Genomic DNA, 14,137 nt, shown 5'->3' with positions numbered 1-14,137 from the left:
TCTCCTTACAGCGGCAGCAATCGAATCCCGATCTTACAGCTGCCACTGTAGAGCGTTATACTAACTGCTATGCCGCTATGCTGCCACGTCTGTGAGGGGAAATGAACAGGCTTTCATTCAAAGAGGCCTGAAACCTCACCTGTCCACTTCTCTCCAAAGATGCTGCCTGACCTGCTGAGGTCCCCCAGTGCCTTTTGTGTGTTGCTCCAGATTCCAGCACCTACAATCTCTTGTCTCCTTATAATTGCATCTACCTCTATCACTTCCTCTGGCAGCTCATTCCATATACATACCACCCTCTGTGTGGTAAAATTTGCCCCTTTTAATCCTACACCTCTCACTTTTAACAGTGTCCTCTAGTTTTAGAGTCCCCTAACCTGGGAAAGAGTCTGTGACCTTATCTTTGCCCCAGTCCTGGTAACACCCTCATGAATCTTTCGTGCACCCTTTCCAGCTTAATGATACCCTTCCTACAATACTCCAAGTTCGGTTCTTGTACAGCTGCAACATGACATCCCATTTCCTGTACTCAGTGCTCCAACTAATGAAGGCCAGTGTGACAAATGTCTTCTTTAGCACTTGTGACTCCACTTTGAGGGGACTGTGTATCTGTAACCCTGGGTCTCATGGTTCCACAACACTTCCCTGGCCCCAAGCTGTGATGTGACTTCCCAACTCTAAACTCACGACCCTCACAGGGCAACACATTCCCATTTGGGACCGTTCTGTGTTCAAAGAGGGGTGGGGTTGGGGAAGGTATCAGGAATGAATCAGATAGGAATTTTCCAGAGCAGGGAGAGCAGGTGAAACCTTTGCAGAGTTGCCTCTTCCCCCTCTCTCCTGTTGCAATTCCTTCCCCTGTTCCGTTTCCTGAGTGATAGATAGTCCGGTTTGTCAGGGGCATGACCACCTCCCTGTCATAAACCACGGGAGCAGCATGTTCCAACCCTCCCCCATATTGTTCACAAGCCATCTCTGGCTCAGGCTTCGTGGCGTTCCAGCCTTGACAGGATTCCACAGACATCGCGCGCCCGGACAAGATCTCTGGTGCTGACATTAACTCCATCTGCCAAGAGGTAAGCATGGTTAGCTCCGTTAAGTCCTGCTGGTGTTGAGGGGGTGCAGGGCCCAAAACTGCTCACAATACTCCGAGTGCGGTCTGACTAATGCCTTATAAATCTTTAGCTTAAATCCTTGCTTTATATCCTAGTCCTCAAAACAAATGCTATCATTGTGTTTGCCTTCCTGCCATCGACTCAACCTGCAAGTTAACCTTTAGAGAATCCTTCAAGAGGACTCTCAAGTCTCTTTGCACCCCTAATTTTTTCACATTGTTCTCTGTTTAGAAAACTGTCTATGCCTTTATTCCTTCTACCAAAGTGTATCACTATATTCTTCCTTACACTGTATTCCACCTGCTACTACTTTGCCTATTCTCCTAATTTGTCCAAATCCTTCTGCAGACTCCCTGCTTCCTCAGCATTTCCTTTTCTTCACCTTTTATATGCAAATTTGGCCTCAAAGACATCAATTCCTTCATTCAGATCAAGGAGAAAAATAGTGGACCCTGGAGAGCACGGTTAGTGAAACTGAAAAGGATGCCTATATTCCCTAATTCTGTATCCTTCAGGGATGGAGATTGTGGGCCCCGGCTGCTCTGGCACGGCTGTTAACCCTGCCGGTAGGGTGGGGAATGAAGAGCTCTGATGCTGGTACGGGGAGGAGACTGCATGGTGTTGGGAAACAGTACAAGGGTAGACAGACTGGAGGAGTTCAGAGCTGAGGATAAATATTGAAGAGGGGTTTAGCTCAGAGGGATTCGGTAATACAGGGGAAATGGGAGGAAGAGACCCCCCCCCCCACCCCCTTGAAACCGTCTGCCCATCCCCTACCTCTTGTTTGCCCTGCACCTGCCAGAGAGGGAGGGGGAAGAGGGGTGGGTGGTGTGGAGAGGGTGGGCACGGTCAAGTCGCCACCTTCATGGAGGTGGTTGAGAGCCTCCCTCAGCTCAGTGTGATGCACTCTTCGCTCCCCTCTCTTCCACCTCAGGCAGGGATGTTGGCCGTGCGAGAGAACCGATACATTGTGCTGGCCAAGGACTTCGAGAAGGCGTACAAGACCGTTATTAAGAAAGACGAGCAGGAACACGAGTTCTACAAGTGAAGAGGGGCGGGGTGGGACCCTGCCCCCACCACCTACCTTCTCCCGGGACGTCCCTGGGACAAGCCCACCCCCTCCCTTTCATGGAATGTTTTGTTGTTTGGTTGGATTGAGATTGAATAAAGTCTACTTGATGTGTTTTTCTGAGAGAGTTCCGCCTTGGGTTGTTGTACCTACTGCTGTTGGGGAGACCTCCTGCTCTGCCTCCCTCCCACATTCCACTCTCCAGAATAATTAAAAGGCACGTGGGATTGGTGGGTTATGGGGAGTTGGTGATGCAGGAGGAGGGTGGGACAGACAGTCAGCACCCAGGGGCTCAGCAGCTCCCTGAGTCTGGGGAGGGTGATGTCACGGGCCCTTCAAGTAGTGCCCAGCAATTTATGCTGTTGCTGTTTCATTTCTCTCCACCCCCCCCACACACACAGACACAGACACACACACACACACACACACACATCCCCCCCACACGCACACACCCACAAGATTCAACCAATCACCCCCATGCAACGGTGACAGGCCGCATACAGACTCCTTCGGGAGCACAAGGCAGAGAGGCTGCCACATCGACAGGCCTCTCACAGGCTCCTGGACAGAGCACACAGGAGGTGGAGGTTGCTCCCTCTTGTCCCCCTTCCTGTGTTGCATGCCTTCAACCCAGAGCTTACACAGGAGATGGGATGGAGGAAAGGAAGGAGTGTGGCATTGGTGGAGGGGTGGGGGGGGAATGTGTGGGGGAACGCAGCTGTCACAGGAAGATCCTAGGCTGCTGGATGAAGACGAGAGCAGTTTCACTGTGGGAGGCAGGGAGCAAGACATCCATCGGAGACTGTTGTTTCCCCTGCTCCCTTCTGCGGCTCTGCGCTCCGTCCTGACTGCCCCTCAGTCATTGGGTGTGGATGAGTGTAACAAGACAGGGAATAGTGTAGCATCTGGGGAGTGGGGGGCAGGTGAAGGGCAGAGTGTGTTGTGGAGATGGGGAGGGGTGTGGGGTCTGGAACTTAGTGTCCTCCTCCACTTTCATGTCCTGGATTGGACTGGGTGAGGTGCACTTGTGGTCTAGTGGTAGAGGGCTGAATAACCTGAATTTATATATTTACTCGCTCACTCACACACACGTATGTACATCACCTTTATGTGTGACAGCCAGTGACATAGATTAGTACAGCATAGGAACAGGTTGTTCAGCCCACAATGTTGTGCTGAAAAAACAAATTAAAAACACCTAAACACTAGTTCCTCCTGTGCCATGTTCATGTCCCTCCATTTTCCTTACATCTGTGTCTATCTAGGCGTCTCTTAAAAACCTCTCATGTATTTGCCTCTACCACTGCACCAGACAACGAATTTCAGGCATCCACGACTGAGTAAAAATTTACTCCTCACATTCTCCCTTGAACCTACCTCCTCTTGTCATCAATGCATGCCCTCTGGTATTAGACATTTCAAGCCTGGGAAACAGATACTCTATCTGTCCATTGTATCTATGCCTCTCATAATCTTCTAAACCTCCATCAGATCTCCTCTCAGACTCTGGCACTCCAGAGAAAACAACCCAAGTTCATCCAGCCTCTTGTGATAGCACATACCCTCTGATCCTGGTAAACCTCTTCTGCACCCTCTCCAAAGGCTCAACATCTTAAAGGTGCCCAGAACTGTATGCAATACTCCAGATGTGGCCTAACTAGAGTTGCAACATAACCTCTTGACTTTTGAACTCAGTATCTTGACCAATAAAACACAAGCATTCCATAAGCCTTTTAACCACCTTATCTACCTGTGTAGCCATTTTCAAGAGCTCTCTGCTCAGCAACGCTATTGAGGATCAACCCAGCCGAGATGTTGTCACCAACATGGGTGTGTGCCCACTTCAGCAGCTTTAGTTAGCGAGAGATCTTAGGTGGGGCCACCACCATTCAGTTCCAGAGTTCTTTCGAGCCGACTTAGCCACCCATGGCAGGTGTTACCAGCAGGACCAACGGGGAGGTGCGGCAGAACCTCCGTGATGCAGAACCCGGAAAGACACCACAGCTACATAGCAACCAAACTCATTGTAACCTTGGCGGCTGGAACCAAGTTTTTGCGTTAGAGAGTCATAGTTACTCCCGCCGGTGTACTGTCTCCTTGCATTTTCCCCACTGAAGTGCAACCTCTCACACTTACCTGAGCTAACCTCCATCTACCATTTCTCAGCCAATATCTGCAACTGATCTATATCACACTGTGGTCTTTGCCAGTCTTCTACACCATCTACAATACCACCAATCTTTGTATCATATGCAAATTTACTAACCCACTCATCTACATTTTCATTAATGTCATCTATATACATCACATACAGCGGAGTTCCCAGCACAGATCCCTGTGGAGCTCTGCTAAGTACAGACCTCCAGCTGAAATAAGTCCCTTCAACCACCAACCCTTACGCGCAAGCCAGCTCTAAATCCAAACAGCCAATTTGTTGGGGATCCCATGCATCTTAACCTTCTGCATTAGCCTCCCAAGAGGGACTTTATCAAACACCCTACTAAGATCCATGTGGACAACATCCACTGCCCTACTCTCATCAATCTTGTCACCTTGTCAAAAAAGTCAAATCAAGTTGATAAGGCACAACCTGCCACGCGCAAAGCCAGCGCAGAAAGGAAATAAATAAATAAGCAATAAAAATTGAGAACATAAGAGGAAGAGTTCTTGAATGTGAGTCCATAGGCTGTTTCAACAGTTCAGTGATGGGGGCGAGTGAAGTTATCCTCGTTGGTTCAAGAGCCTGATGGTTATGAGGTAGTAATTGTTCCTTGTAGTTGAGTCCTGAGGCTCCTGTACCACCTTGATGGCAGCAGCGAGGAGAGCATGAACTGGATGGTGGAGAATGGCAGGCCAGGTAGTACCTATGGAAAAGAGCAGACAGTTGATATTTCGAGCCAAAACCCTTCTTCAGGACAACTATGTAGTGGCCATGACTTCGTCCAACCTTAAATGTGGCGATGTATTTCCAGATCCCTCTGTTCTACCTCACTCCTGAGTGCCCTATCGCTCATTGTGTAAGGCCTACCCTGGTTTGTCCTCCCCACATGTAACATTTCAGACTTGTCTGCATTAAATTCCACTTTCAGCCCATTTTCCAGCTTGCCCAGAGCCCGTTGAAAGCTTTGATGGCCTTCCTCGCTATTCACTCATGGTATCATCCACAAATTTGCTTATCCAGTTCACATCCAGGCGTTGATAGATGACAAAAACCAATGGACCCAGCACCGATCTCTGATGCACACCACCAGTCACAGGCTTCTGGTCAGAGAGTTACCTATCTCTAATTTTTCCCACAAAACCAATGTCTAATCTAACTTACTACTTCATCTTGAATGCCAAGCTTAACTTTTTTTTCCACCCAACCTCTCATTAGGACTTCGGTTTGCAGCAACCGTACATTGCAATATACCACAGTGGAGACTGCGAGCGGTTTCAAACTCCTGGGAGTGCACATCTCATAGAACGGCCCCAGCATACATCATACACAATTGGCAAAGCTCACCAACACCTCTACTTTCTGAGGAAGACGAAGAGAGCTGGATATGCACATCCAAACTTGTCATTCTACAGATGTGCAACAGACAGCAACCTAACAAGCTGCATCTGAGGAAAGACATTCTGGCCATAAAGGGAGTACAAAGAAGGTTCACCAGATTGATTCCTGGGATGGCAGGACTTTCATATGAAGAAAGACTGGATCGACTAGGCTTATACTCACTGGAACTTAGAAGATTGAGGGGGAATCTTATTGAAACGTACAAAATTCTAAAGGGATTGGACAGGCTAGATGCAGGAAGGTTGTTCCCGATGTTGGGGAAATCCAGAACGAGGGGGTCACAGTTTGAGGATAAAGGGGAAGCCTTTTAGGACCGAGATGAGGAAAAACTTCTTCACACAGAGAGTGGTGAATCTGTGGAATTCTCTGCCACAGGAAACAGTTGAGGCCAGTTCATTGGCTATATTTAAGAGGAAGTTAGATATGGTCCTTGTGACTAAAGGGATCAGCGGGTATGGAGAGAAAGCAGGTACAGGGTTCTGAGTTGGATGATCAAACATGATCATACTGAATGGCAGTGCAGGCTCAAAGGGCTGAATGGCCTACTCCTGCACCTATTTTCCATGTTTCTATGTTTCTATCACTGCATGGTATTGAAAATGCACTGCAGTGGAGAAGGCGGCTCTACAATGGGTAGTCAAAACTGCCCAATGCTTCACTGGCACTAGCCTACCCACCATCAAGGACATATATACAGAAAGGCGCAATATTCTGTAGTCTGTTACTTTACCTGATAGTACCTCAGTGCAGTGTTTTAGTGACATGATATGTATGTCAGGATGCAAGACAAGCGTTTCTCCCTACCTTAGCCCAAGCGACAAGAATAAATCAAACTAATAATTAACCAAGATTTATGAGAATGTTACCAGGTTGAGAAGGCTTCAGGATGTTAAATATTTTAACACAGTCATATACAAATATAGCATGTACACAGACCCTTCTGCTTACACAGTCTACACTGACTGTGCTGCCCACTCAGCTGGTCCCAATTTCCTGCATTCAGTCTATATCACCTTAAGCCCTGCCCCTCTGTGTCGATGATTTAGACTCTAAATTGTTCTTGTGGTTAAATCTTTGTTTATGCTTGATTATATGTTTGTATAAACACAGGTAGAGGTTGGCCTTGGAACATGGGAGAATGCGAGATGACCTTCTAGAAGTGTTCATTATTATGAGAGGTATAGATAAGGTGGATAAACACAGTCCTTCCCCAGGTTTACCATCCTTTGCCCAGTCGTTTTTATAGTTGTTCGTCCTACATCTAGATACGGTCAGTCTGTTCCATTAAGGCAAATAAAGAGAAGGATGAAGAAGTGAAGACTGGAGACCTTGTCGTCCCCCTTTTCACTGCAAACCAGTGGGAGCTTTCTTTGATAAGAATAGTCTGTGAAGCAACCCCGACAATCTTGATTTATGATGCCACAACACACACCTATGGACAAAAGAAATTACAGATGTACAGGCGCAAACACGAGGAAATCTGCAGATGCTGGAATTTCAAGCAACACACATCAAAGTTGCTGGTGAACGCAGCAGGCCAGGCAGCATCTCTAAGAAGAGGTACAGTCAAAGTTTCGGGCTGAGACCCTTCGTCAGGACTAACTGAAAGAAGAGCTAGTAAGAGATTTGAAATTGGGGGGCGGCGGGGGGAGATCGGAAATGATAGGACAAGACAGGAGGGGGAGGGATGGAGCCAAGAGCTGGACAGTTGATTGGCAAAAGGGATATGAGAGGATCATGGGACAGGAGGCCTAGGGAGAGAAAAGGGGGAGGGGGAAAAACCCAGAGGACGGGCAAGGAGTATCCCTCCTCCTCCAGCTGCAAGCCCAGAGGGCATCTGTTTGCTTTCACATCTTCCCTGCTCCATTGGAAACAGCACCCTCAGTTTGGTCCCTAACCAAGCAGCACATAGACAAGCTGGGCTTGGAGTGTTATGGTCCGAATGGAGGGAGTTGGGATTAGTGGGCAGCTTTGTCTGCATGGTCACTTGGGCCAAAGGGCCTGTATCGCCTTTTGTCTGCACGGAAATGTCTACGATTCAGAAATGGGTTGAAAGGTGGGCAGAGAGATTCCAGAAAGGGGATGTGGGTTGGGCAACCAGAGTTAAGTATTGCTCACCAGTCAAACACGTGGATGGTTACCTTCTCTCAGAATGAGTGCACGGAGATCAAGACCTGTGAACAACTGAACTAGACAGTCCTGTGAGAATGCAAAACCCGCTTAAGTGTACAACAATAATCAGCCTGTATCGATGGATTCCAGTTGCCCTGATACCGTTTCTCCATGACCTCAAGACCATGCTCGTCACTGACGGTGCCAAGATTTGCAGGGAAGAAGTCGAAATGAAAATGCAGAAGCTGAATCTTTAGTGACATGTTGCACTTCATGGTTTTGTATACTTGAAGCATGTTGTCAACCAGCTGCACATAAATTGGCGCTCTGTAGCTGTCACAAAATTTTTCAGCAACGTCCTTGAATACCTTCCATGGGCCTTTCTCTGGCTCCACTAGAAGTTATTTGAATCGCCTGTTTATTTGTGGACCAACAAAATGCCTTCCTTAATAAGACATAAGACATAGGAGCAGAATTCGGCCATTCAGCCCATCAAGTCTGCTCTTCCATTTCATCATGGCTGATCCCGGATCCCATTCAACCCCATACATCTGCCCTCTCACCATATCCCTTGATGCTCTGACCAATCAGGAATCTATCAACTTCTGCTTTGAATATACCCACGGACTTGGCCTCTGCTGCAGTTTGTGGCAGAACATCCCACAGATTCACCACTCTTAGGGCAAAAAAATTACTCCTTACTTCTGCTCTAAAAGGTTGCTCCTCAATTTTGAGGCTGTACCCTTTACTTCTGGATACCCCCAGCAGAGGAAACAACCTCTCCACATTCACCTTATCGAGTCCTTTCAACATTCAGTAGGTTTCAATGAGATCCCCCTGCATTCTTCTAAATTCCAGTGCGTTCAGGCCCAAGGCTGCACCTACATTCCTGGAATAATCCTGTGGACTCTCTCCAATGACAATATATCCTTTGAGATAAGGGGCCCAAAGCTGTTAAAAATACCCAAGTGCGGCCTGACTGGTGTCTTAGAAAGATTCAGTGTTATCTCCTTGTTTGTATATCCTATTCGCCTTGAAATATATGCCAACACTACATTTGCCTTTTTTTTAAAACCATGGACTCAACCTGTGAATTAACCTTCTGGGAGTCTTGCGTGAGGTCTCCTAAGTCCCTTCACACCTCTGATGTTTGAATTTTCTCGCCATTTAGATAATAGTCTGCACTTTTGTTCCTTTTACCAAAATGCTTTATCATACGTTTCCCAACACCGTATTCCATCTGCCACTTTTTTTGCTCATTCTTCCAATTTGTCTAAGTTCTGTCGCAATCGCATTGCTTCCTCAGCACTACCTACCACTCTACCTATCTTTATATCATCTGAAAACTTTGCCATAAAGCCAGCAATTCCATTATCCAAGTCACTGACAAACAATGTGAAAAGTAGCAGGCTCAATACTGACTCCTGAGGAACCCCACTAGTCACGGGCAGCCAACTAGAAAAAGCCCCTTTTATTCCCACTCACTGTCTCCAGCCCGTCAGCCATTCCCTCTATCCATGCCAGTATGTTTCCTGTAACACCATAGGATTTTATCTTGTTAAGCAGTCTCATGTGAGGCACATTGTCAAATTCCTTCTGAAAATACAAGTAAATAACACCCACTGCCTCGCTTTTGTCCACCTTGCTTGTTACTTCCTCGAAGAATGCCAACAGATTTGTCAGGCAAGATTTCCCTTTACAGAGACCATGCTGACTTTGACTTACTTTATCATTAGTCTCCAAGTATCCTGAAATCTCATCCTTAGTAATAGACTCCAACACCTTCCCAATTATTGAGGTTAGGCTAACTGGCCTGTAATTTCCTCTCTTCTGCCTTCCTCCCTTATTAAAGTGTGGCGTGACATTTGCAATTTCTCAGTCCTCCGGGACCATGCCAGAATCATGTGATTTGAAAGATCATGACTATTGCATTTGTTAATCTCTTCAGCAACCTCTTTTAGGACTCTGGATGTAGTTCACCTGGCCCAGGTGACTTAACCCACCTTAAGACCTTTCAGCTTGCCTGGCACTTTTTCCTTTGTAATTGCAATGGCACTCACTCCTGCTCCCTGACACCCACAGACTCCCAACGTATCTGCCACAGTAAAGACTGAAGCAAAGTAATAATTAAGTTCATCTGCCATTTCTTTGACCCCCATTATTACCTCAGCAGCATCATTTTCTAGTGGTCCAATATCAACTCTCACCTCCCTTTATTCCTTATACTGAAAAAACTTTCAATATCCTGCTTTATATTATCGGCTGGTTTGTCTTCATCTTTTCCCTTCTTGTAGCTTTTTTAGTTGCTTTCTGCTGAATTTTAAAAGCTTCCCAGTTATCCCACTTTCCACTCACTTTTACCATAAGACAGGAGTAGCATTAGACCATTTGGCTGATCCCTTTTCCCCCTCCTCAGCCCCATTTCATGGCCTTCTTCCCATAACCTTTGATGTTGTGTCCAATAAAGAACCTATCAAGCTCTACAAGACTTTTGCGACCTTATATATCCTTTCCGTGGCTTTTATTCAGTCCTAACTTCCCTTGTCAGCCATGGTTACCTAGCTCTGCCATCTTAGAACAACTTCTTCCATGGGACATATCTATCTAGCGCCTTGCGAACTATTCCCAGAATCTTCAGCCATCTCTGCTCTGCCATTATCCCCCTCCAAACCACATGACCAAGCTCCTCTCTCATGCCTCTGTAATTCTCTTTATTCCATTGCGATACTGATACATGCGAGTTATGCTTCTCCCTCTCAAATTGCAGCATGAATTCAATCATATTATGAGCACCGCCTCCTCAGGGTTCCTTTACATTAAGGTAATAAAATCAGGATTACTACACAGCACCCAGTCTAAGATGACCTTTCCCCTAGTAGGCTCGAGCACAAGCTGCTCTAAAAAGCCAACTCATAGCATTCAACAAATTTCCTCTCCTGTGGTCCAACCTAATCTTGGCATCAATTATTCTGTGAAACATCTGTATCAAATATCAAAATGCTTCATGGAAATTTATATCCTTTCTAAAACGTGGCCTGCAATGCAGCATCCGCCCTGCCTAAGGGTGCCCAGGCATTCCTGGACAAGATAGAAAACTTTTCAGCTTACATTGCGGGCAACATTTTCATTAAGACCATAAGACGATAGGAGCAGAATTAGGCCATTTGGCCCATCGAGGCTGTTCCACCATTCAATCACGGCTGATCCTTTTTTCCACTCCCTGGCCTTCTCCCGGTAACTTTGATGCTGTGTCCTATCAGGCTCTACCTTAAATACACACACGACCTGGCCTCCACAGCTGTCTGTGGTAATAAAATCCACAAATGCACCACTTCTGGTTAAAGAATTTTTTCCACATCTGTTTTAAATGGATGCCCCTCTATTCTGAGGCAGTGCCCTCTTGTCCTAGACTCAATCACCATGGGAAACATCCTTTTCACACCTGGTCTGTCTAGGCCTTTCAATGTTTTAATGAAATCACACCCCTCCCCCATCCTTCTAAATGCCAGCAAGTACAGACCCAGAGCTATCAAACGTTCCTTGTATGGTATCCCTTTCATTCCTGGAATCATCCCTGTGAACCTCCTCTGGACCCTCTCCAATGCCAGCACATCTTTTCTTTGATGAGGAGCCCAAAGCTGTTCACAATACTAAGGTGAAGCCTCACCAGTGCCTTATAAAGCCTCAGCATCACATCCCTGCTCTTGTATTCTAGACCTCTCGAAATGAATGCTAACATTGCATTTGTCGCCTTCATCACCAACTCAACCTGCAGTTAACCTTTACGAGTGTTCTGCACAAGGACTCCCAAGTCCCTTTGCATCTCAGATTTTTGGATTTTCTCCCCATTTAGAAAATAGTCTGCACATTTATTTCTACTACCAAAGTGCACGACCATGCATTTTCCAACATTGTATTTCATTTGCCACTTTCTCGCCCATTCTCCTAATCTGTCCTTCTGCAGCCTACCTGTTTCCTCAACACTACCTGCCCCTCCACCAATCTTTGTGTCATCTACAAACTTGGCAACAAAGCCATTTATTCCATCATCTAATTAATTGATATACAACATAAAAAGAAGTGGTCCCAACACTGACCCCTGCAGAATACCACTAGTCACTGGCAGCCAGCCAGAAAAGGATCCTTTCATTTCCATTCGCTGCCTCCTACCAATCAGCCAATTCTCTAACCATGTTAGTAATTTTCCTGAAATACCATGGGCTCTTAACTTGGTAAGCAGCCTCATGTGTGGCACCTTGTCAAAGGCCTTCTGAAAGTCCAGATATACAACATCCACTGCATCCCCTTTATCTATCCTACTTGTAATCTCCTCAAAGAATTCCAACAGGTTCGTCAGGCAGGATCTTCCCTGAAGGAAACCATGCTGACCTATCTTGTCCTGTATCACAAAGTACTCCATGACCTCATCCTTAACAATTGACTCAAACATCTTCCAAACCATTGAGGTCAGGCTTTCTGGTCTGGTCTATAACTTCCTTTCTGATGCTTTCCTCCTTTTTTAAAGAGTAGAGTGACATTTGGAGTTTTCCACCATGCCAGAGTCCAATGATTTTTGAAAGATCACAATCTCCACCGCTACCTCCTTCAGAACCCTGGGGTGCAGTTCATCTGGTCCAGGTGACTTATGTACCTTTAAGTCTTTCAGATTTTTGAGCACCTTCTCCCTTGTACCCACTTCTCTGGTGATAGTCACATCAGATATGATAGACTGACTCTTCTGAACATGGGGAAGGTGGCATTTATCCACAATGAGCTGCCTTTTCTAAGCTGGGAAGACCTGCTTACACGATCCATGGAAGGCTCATTTATTAAACCGTCGCTACCTCAGCAGCAGTGCCGGAGGCGAGGGAGAAGGGTTGGCGTCCTGGTGAGGTTGAGACAGCATGCTAATAGGCCACCACTTCCCAGCATACCCCTGGCTAACGTTTAATCCCTGGATAACAAGTTGTGTGAACTGAGAGCCAGAATCTCCTACCAGCGGGAAACAAAGGAATGTAACAGTTTGTGTTTCGTGGTGACCTGGCTGATGGAGGCGATACTGGATCATGTCATCGAGCTCTCTGGGTTCTCTCTGTTCCGGGTGGAAAGTTCAAAAAACATCTGCGGAAGAGTAGAGGAGGTGAGGTATACCTCATGGTCAGTAATGCTTGGTGCGACCCCCAGAATGTACATACCCTCAAATCCTTCTGTTCCACGGATCTGCAGTACCTGTGCTACTGTGCAGACCTTTCTGGCAGTGTAGGGAGTTCACGGCTGTTGTTATCACAGCTGTGTATATTCTGCCGTAGGCTGATACCGACCTGGCTCTCAAGGAACTGTACGAGACCAGCAGCACCCTGGAGAATGAACACCCAGAGGCTGCCTTCATCATCATCGGAGGCTTTAATAGAGCGCCACTGTCTAAAGTCTCTCCGAAGTTTTGTCAACATATTCAGGTGAGCACACAGGGAGATAGCATACTCAGCCACTGCTCCTCTCCCTTCCACAACGCTTACAAAGCGCTCCTCCGTCCATCATTTGGAAAGTTGGATCACTCCTCCATCTTGCTGCTGCCAATGTACAGGCAGAAGCAAAACAAGAGGCGGCCATAGATAAAACAGTCCACTATTGGTTGGACCAACGATCTCCAATCTACAGGACTGCTTTGATGATGTCAACTGGAATGTCTTATGATGAGGATGTCTCCGAGTTCACGGATGGGGTCATGAGCTTCATTTGGAAGCGCATCGAATATGTTGTCTCCCAAAAATCGGCCCAAACCAGAAGCCCTGGACCAACAGTTCCGTGCAAGCAGAGCTTACATTGCCGGTGGCCAACAGGAACTCAAGCAATGCGGCTACGATCTATGCAAAGTCATCAAGGCAGCGAAACGACAATACAGGGACAAGATCCTGACACAACTCTCCACCAATGACATACATAGCTTATGGCAAGGTCTGCACACCCCCGCAGACTTCAAAGCTAAACGCAGTGGTGCTGCCAACATTGCTGCCTCTCTCCCAGATGAGCAAAATCTTTTCTGTGCTCGGTTTGATGTCTCCAGCACTGAGCCCCCAAGGAGAGCTGGACAGCATCCCTGGGTGGGTACACAGGATGTGCACAAGTAGCAGTTGTGTTCACAGACATTTTTAATCTCTTCCCTCTCCCAGTGTAGAGTGCCCTCCTGCTTCTAAATGTCCACCATTGTAACATTTCCAAGACCAAGGTAACATGTCGGAATGACTGGCGTCCTGTCGCACTCACCTCCATAATAAGCAAGTG

The 14,137-nt window shown here is 46.8% G+C and overlaps 1 protein-coding gene across 1 annotated transcript in view; it reads left to right on the top strand.

Annotated features, from left to right (window-relative positions):
• Positions 1 to 2,311, top strand: part of psmc4 (proteasome 26S subunit, ATPase 4) — a 37,803-nt gene extending 35,492 nt beyond the window's left edge. The window contains exons 10-11 of the mRNA XM_072266149.1: positions 1,021 to 1,076; positions 2,050 to 2,311. Coding sequence (XP_072122250.1) covers positions 1,021 to 1,076; positions 2,050 to 2,163 — 170 coding nt within the window. The 3' untranslated portion in view covers positions 2,164 to 2,311. The remainder of the gene's footprint in view (positions 1 to 1,020; positions 1,077 to 2,049) is intronic.
• The last annotated feature ends 11,826 nt before the right edge of the window (positions 2,312 to 14,137 follow it).

The sequence above is a fragment of the Mobula birostris genome, chromosome 8 (genome assembly GCF_030028105.1).
Source record: "Mobula birostris isolate sMobBir1 chromosome 8, sMobBir1.hap1, whole genome shotgun sequence".
Lineage (NCBI taxonomy): Eukaryota > Metazoa > Chordata > Chondrichthyes > Myliobatiformes > Myliobatidae > Mobula > Mobula birostris.
Note: the sequence above shows the minus strand (reverse complement) of the source record. Positions and strands in the feature narration are given on the sequence as shown.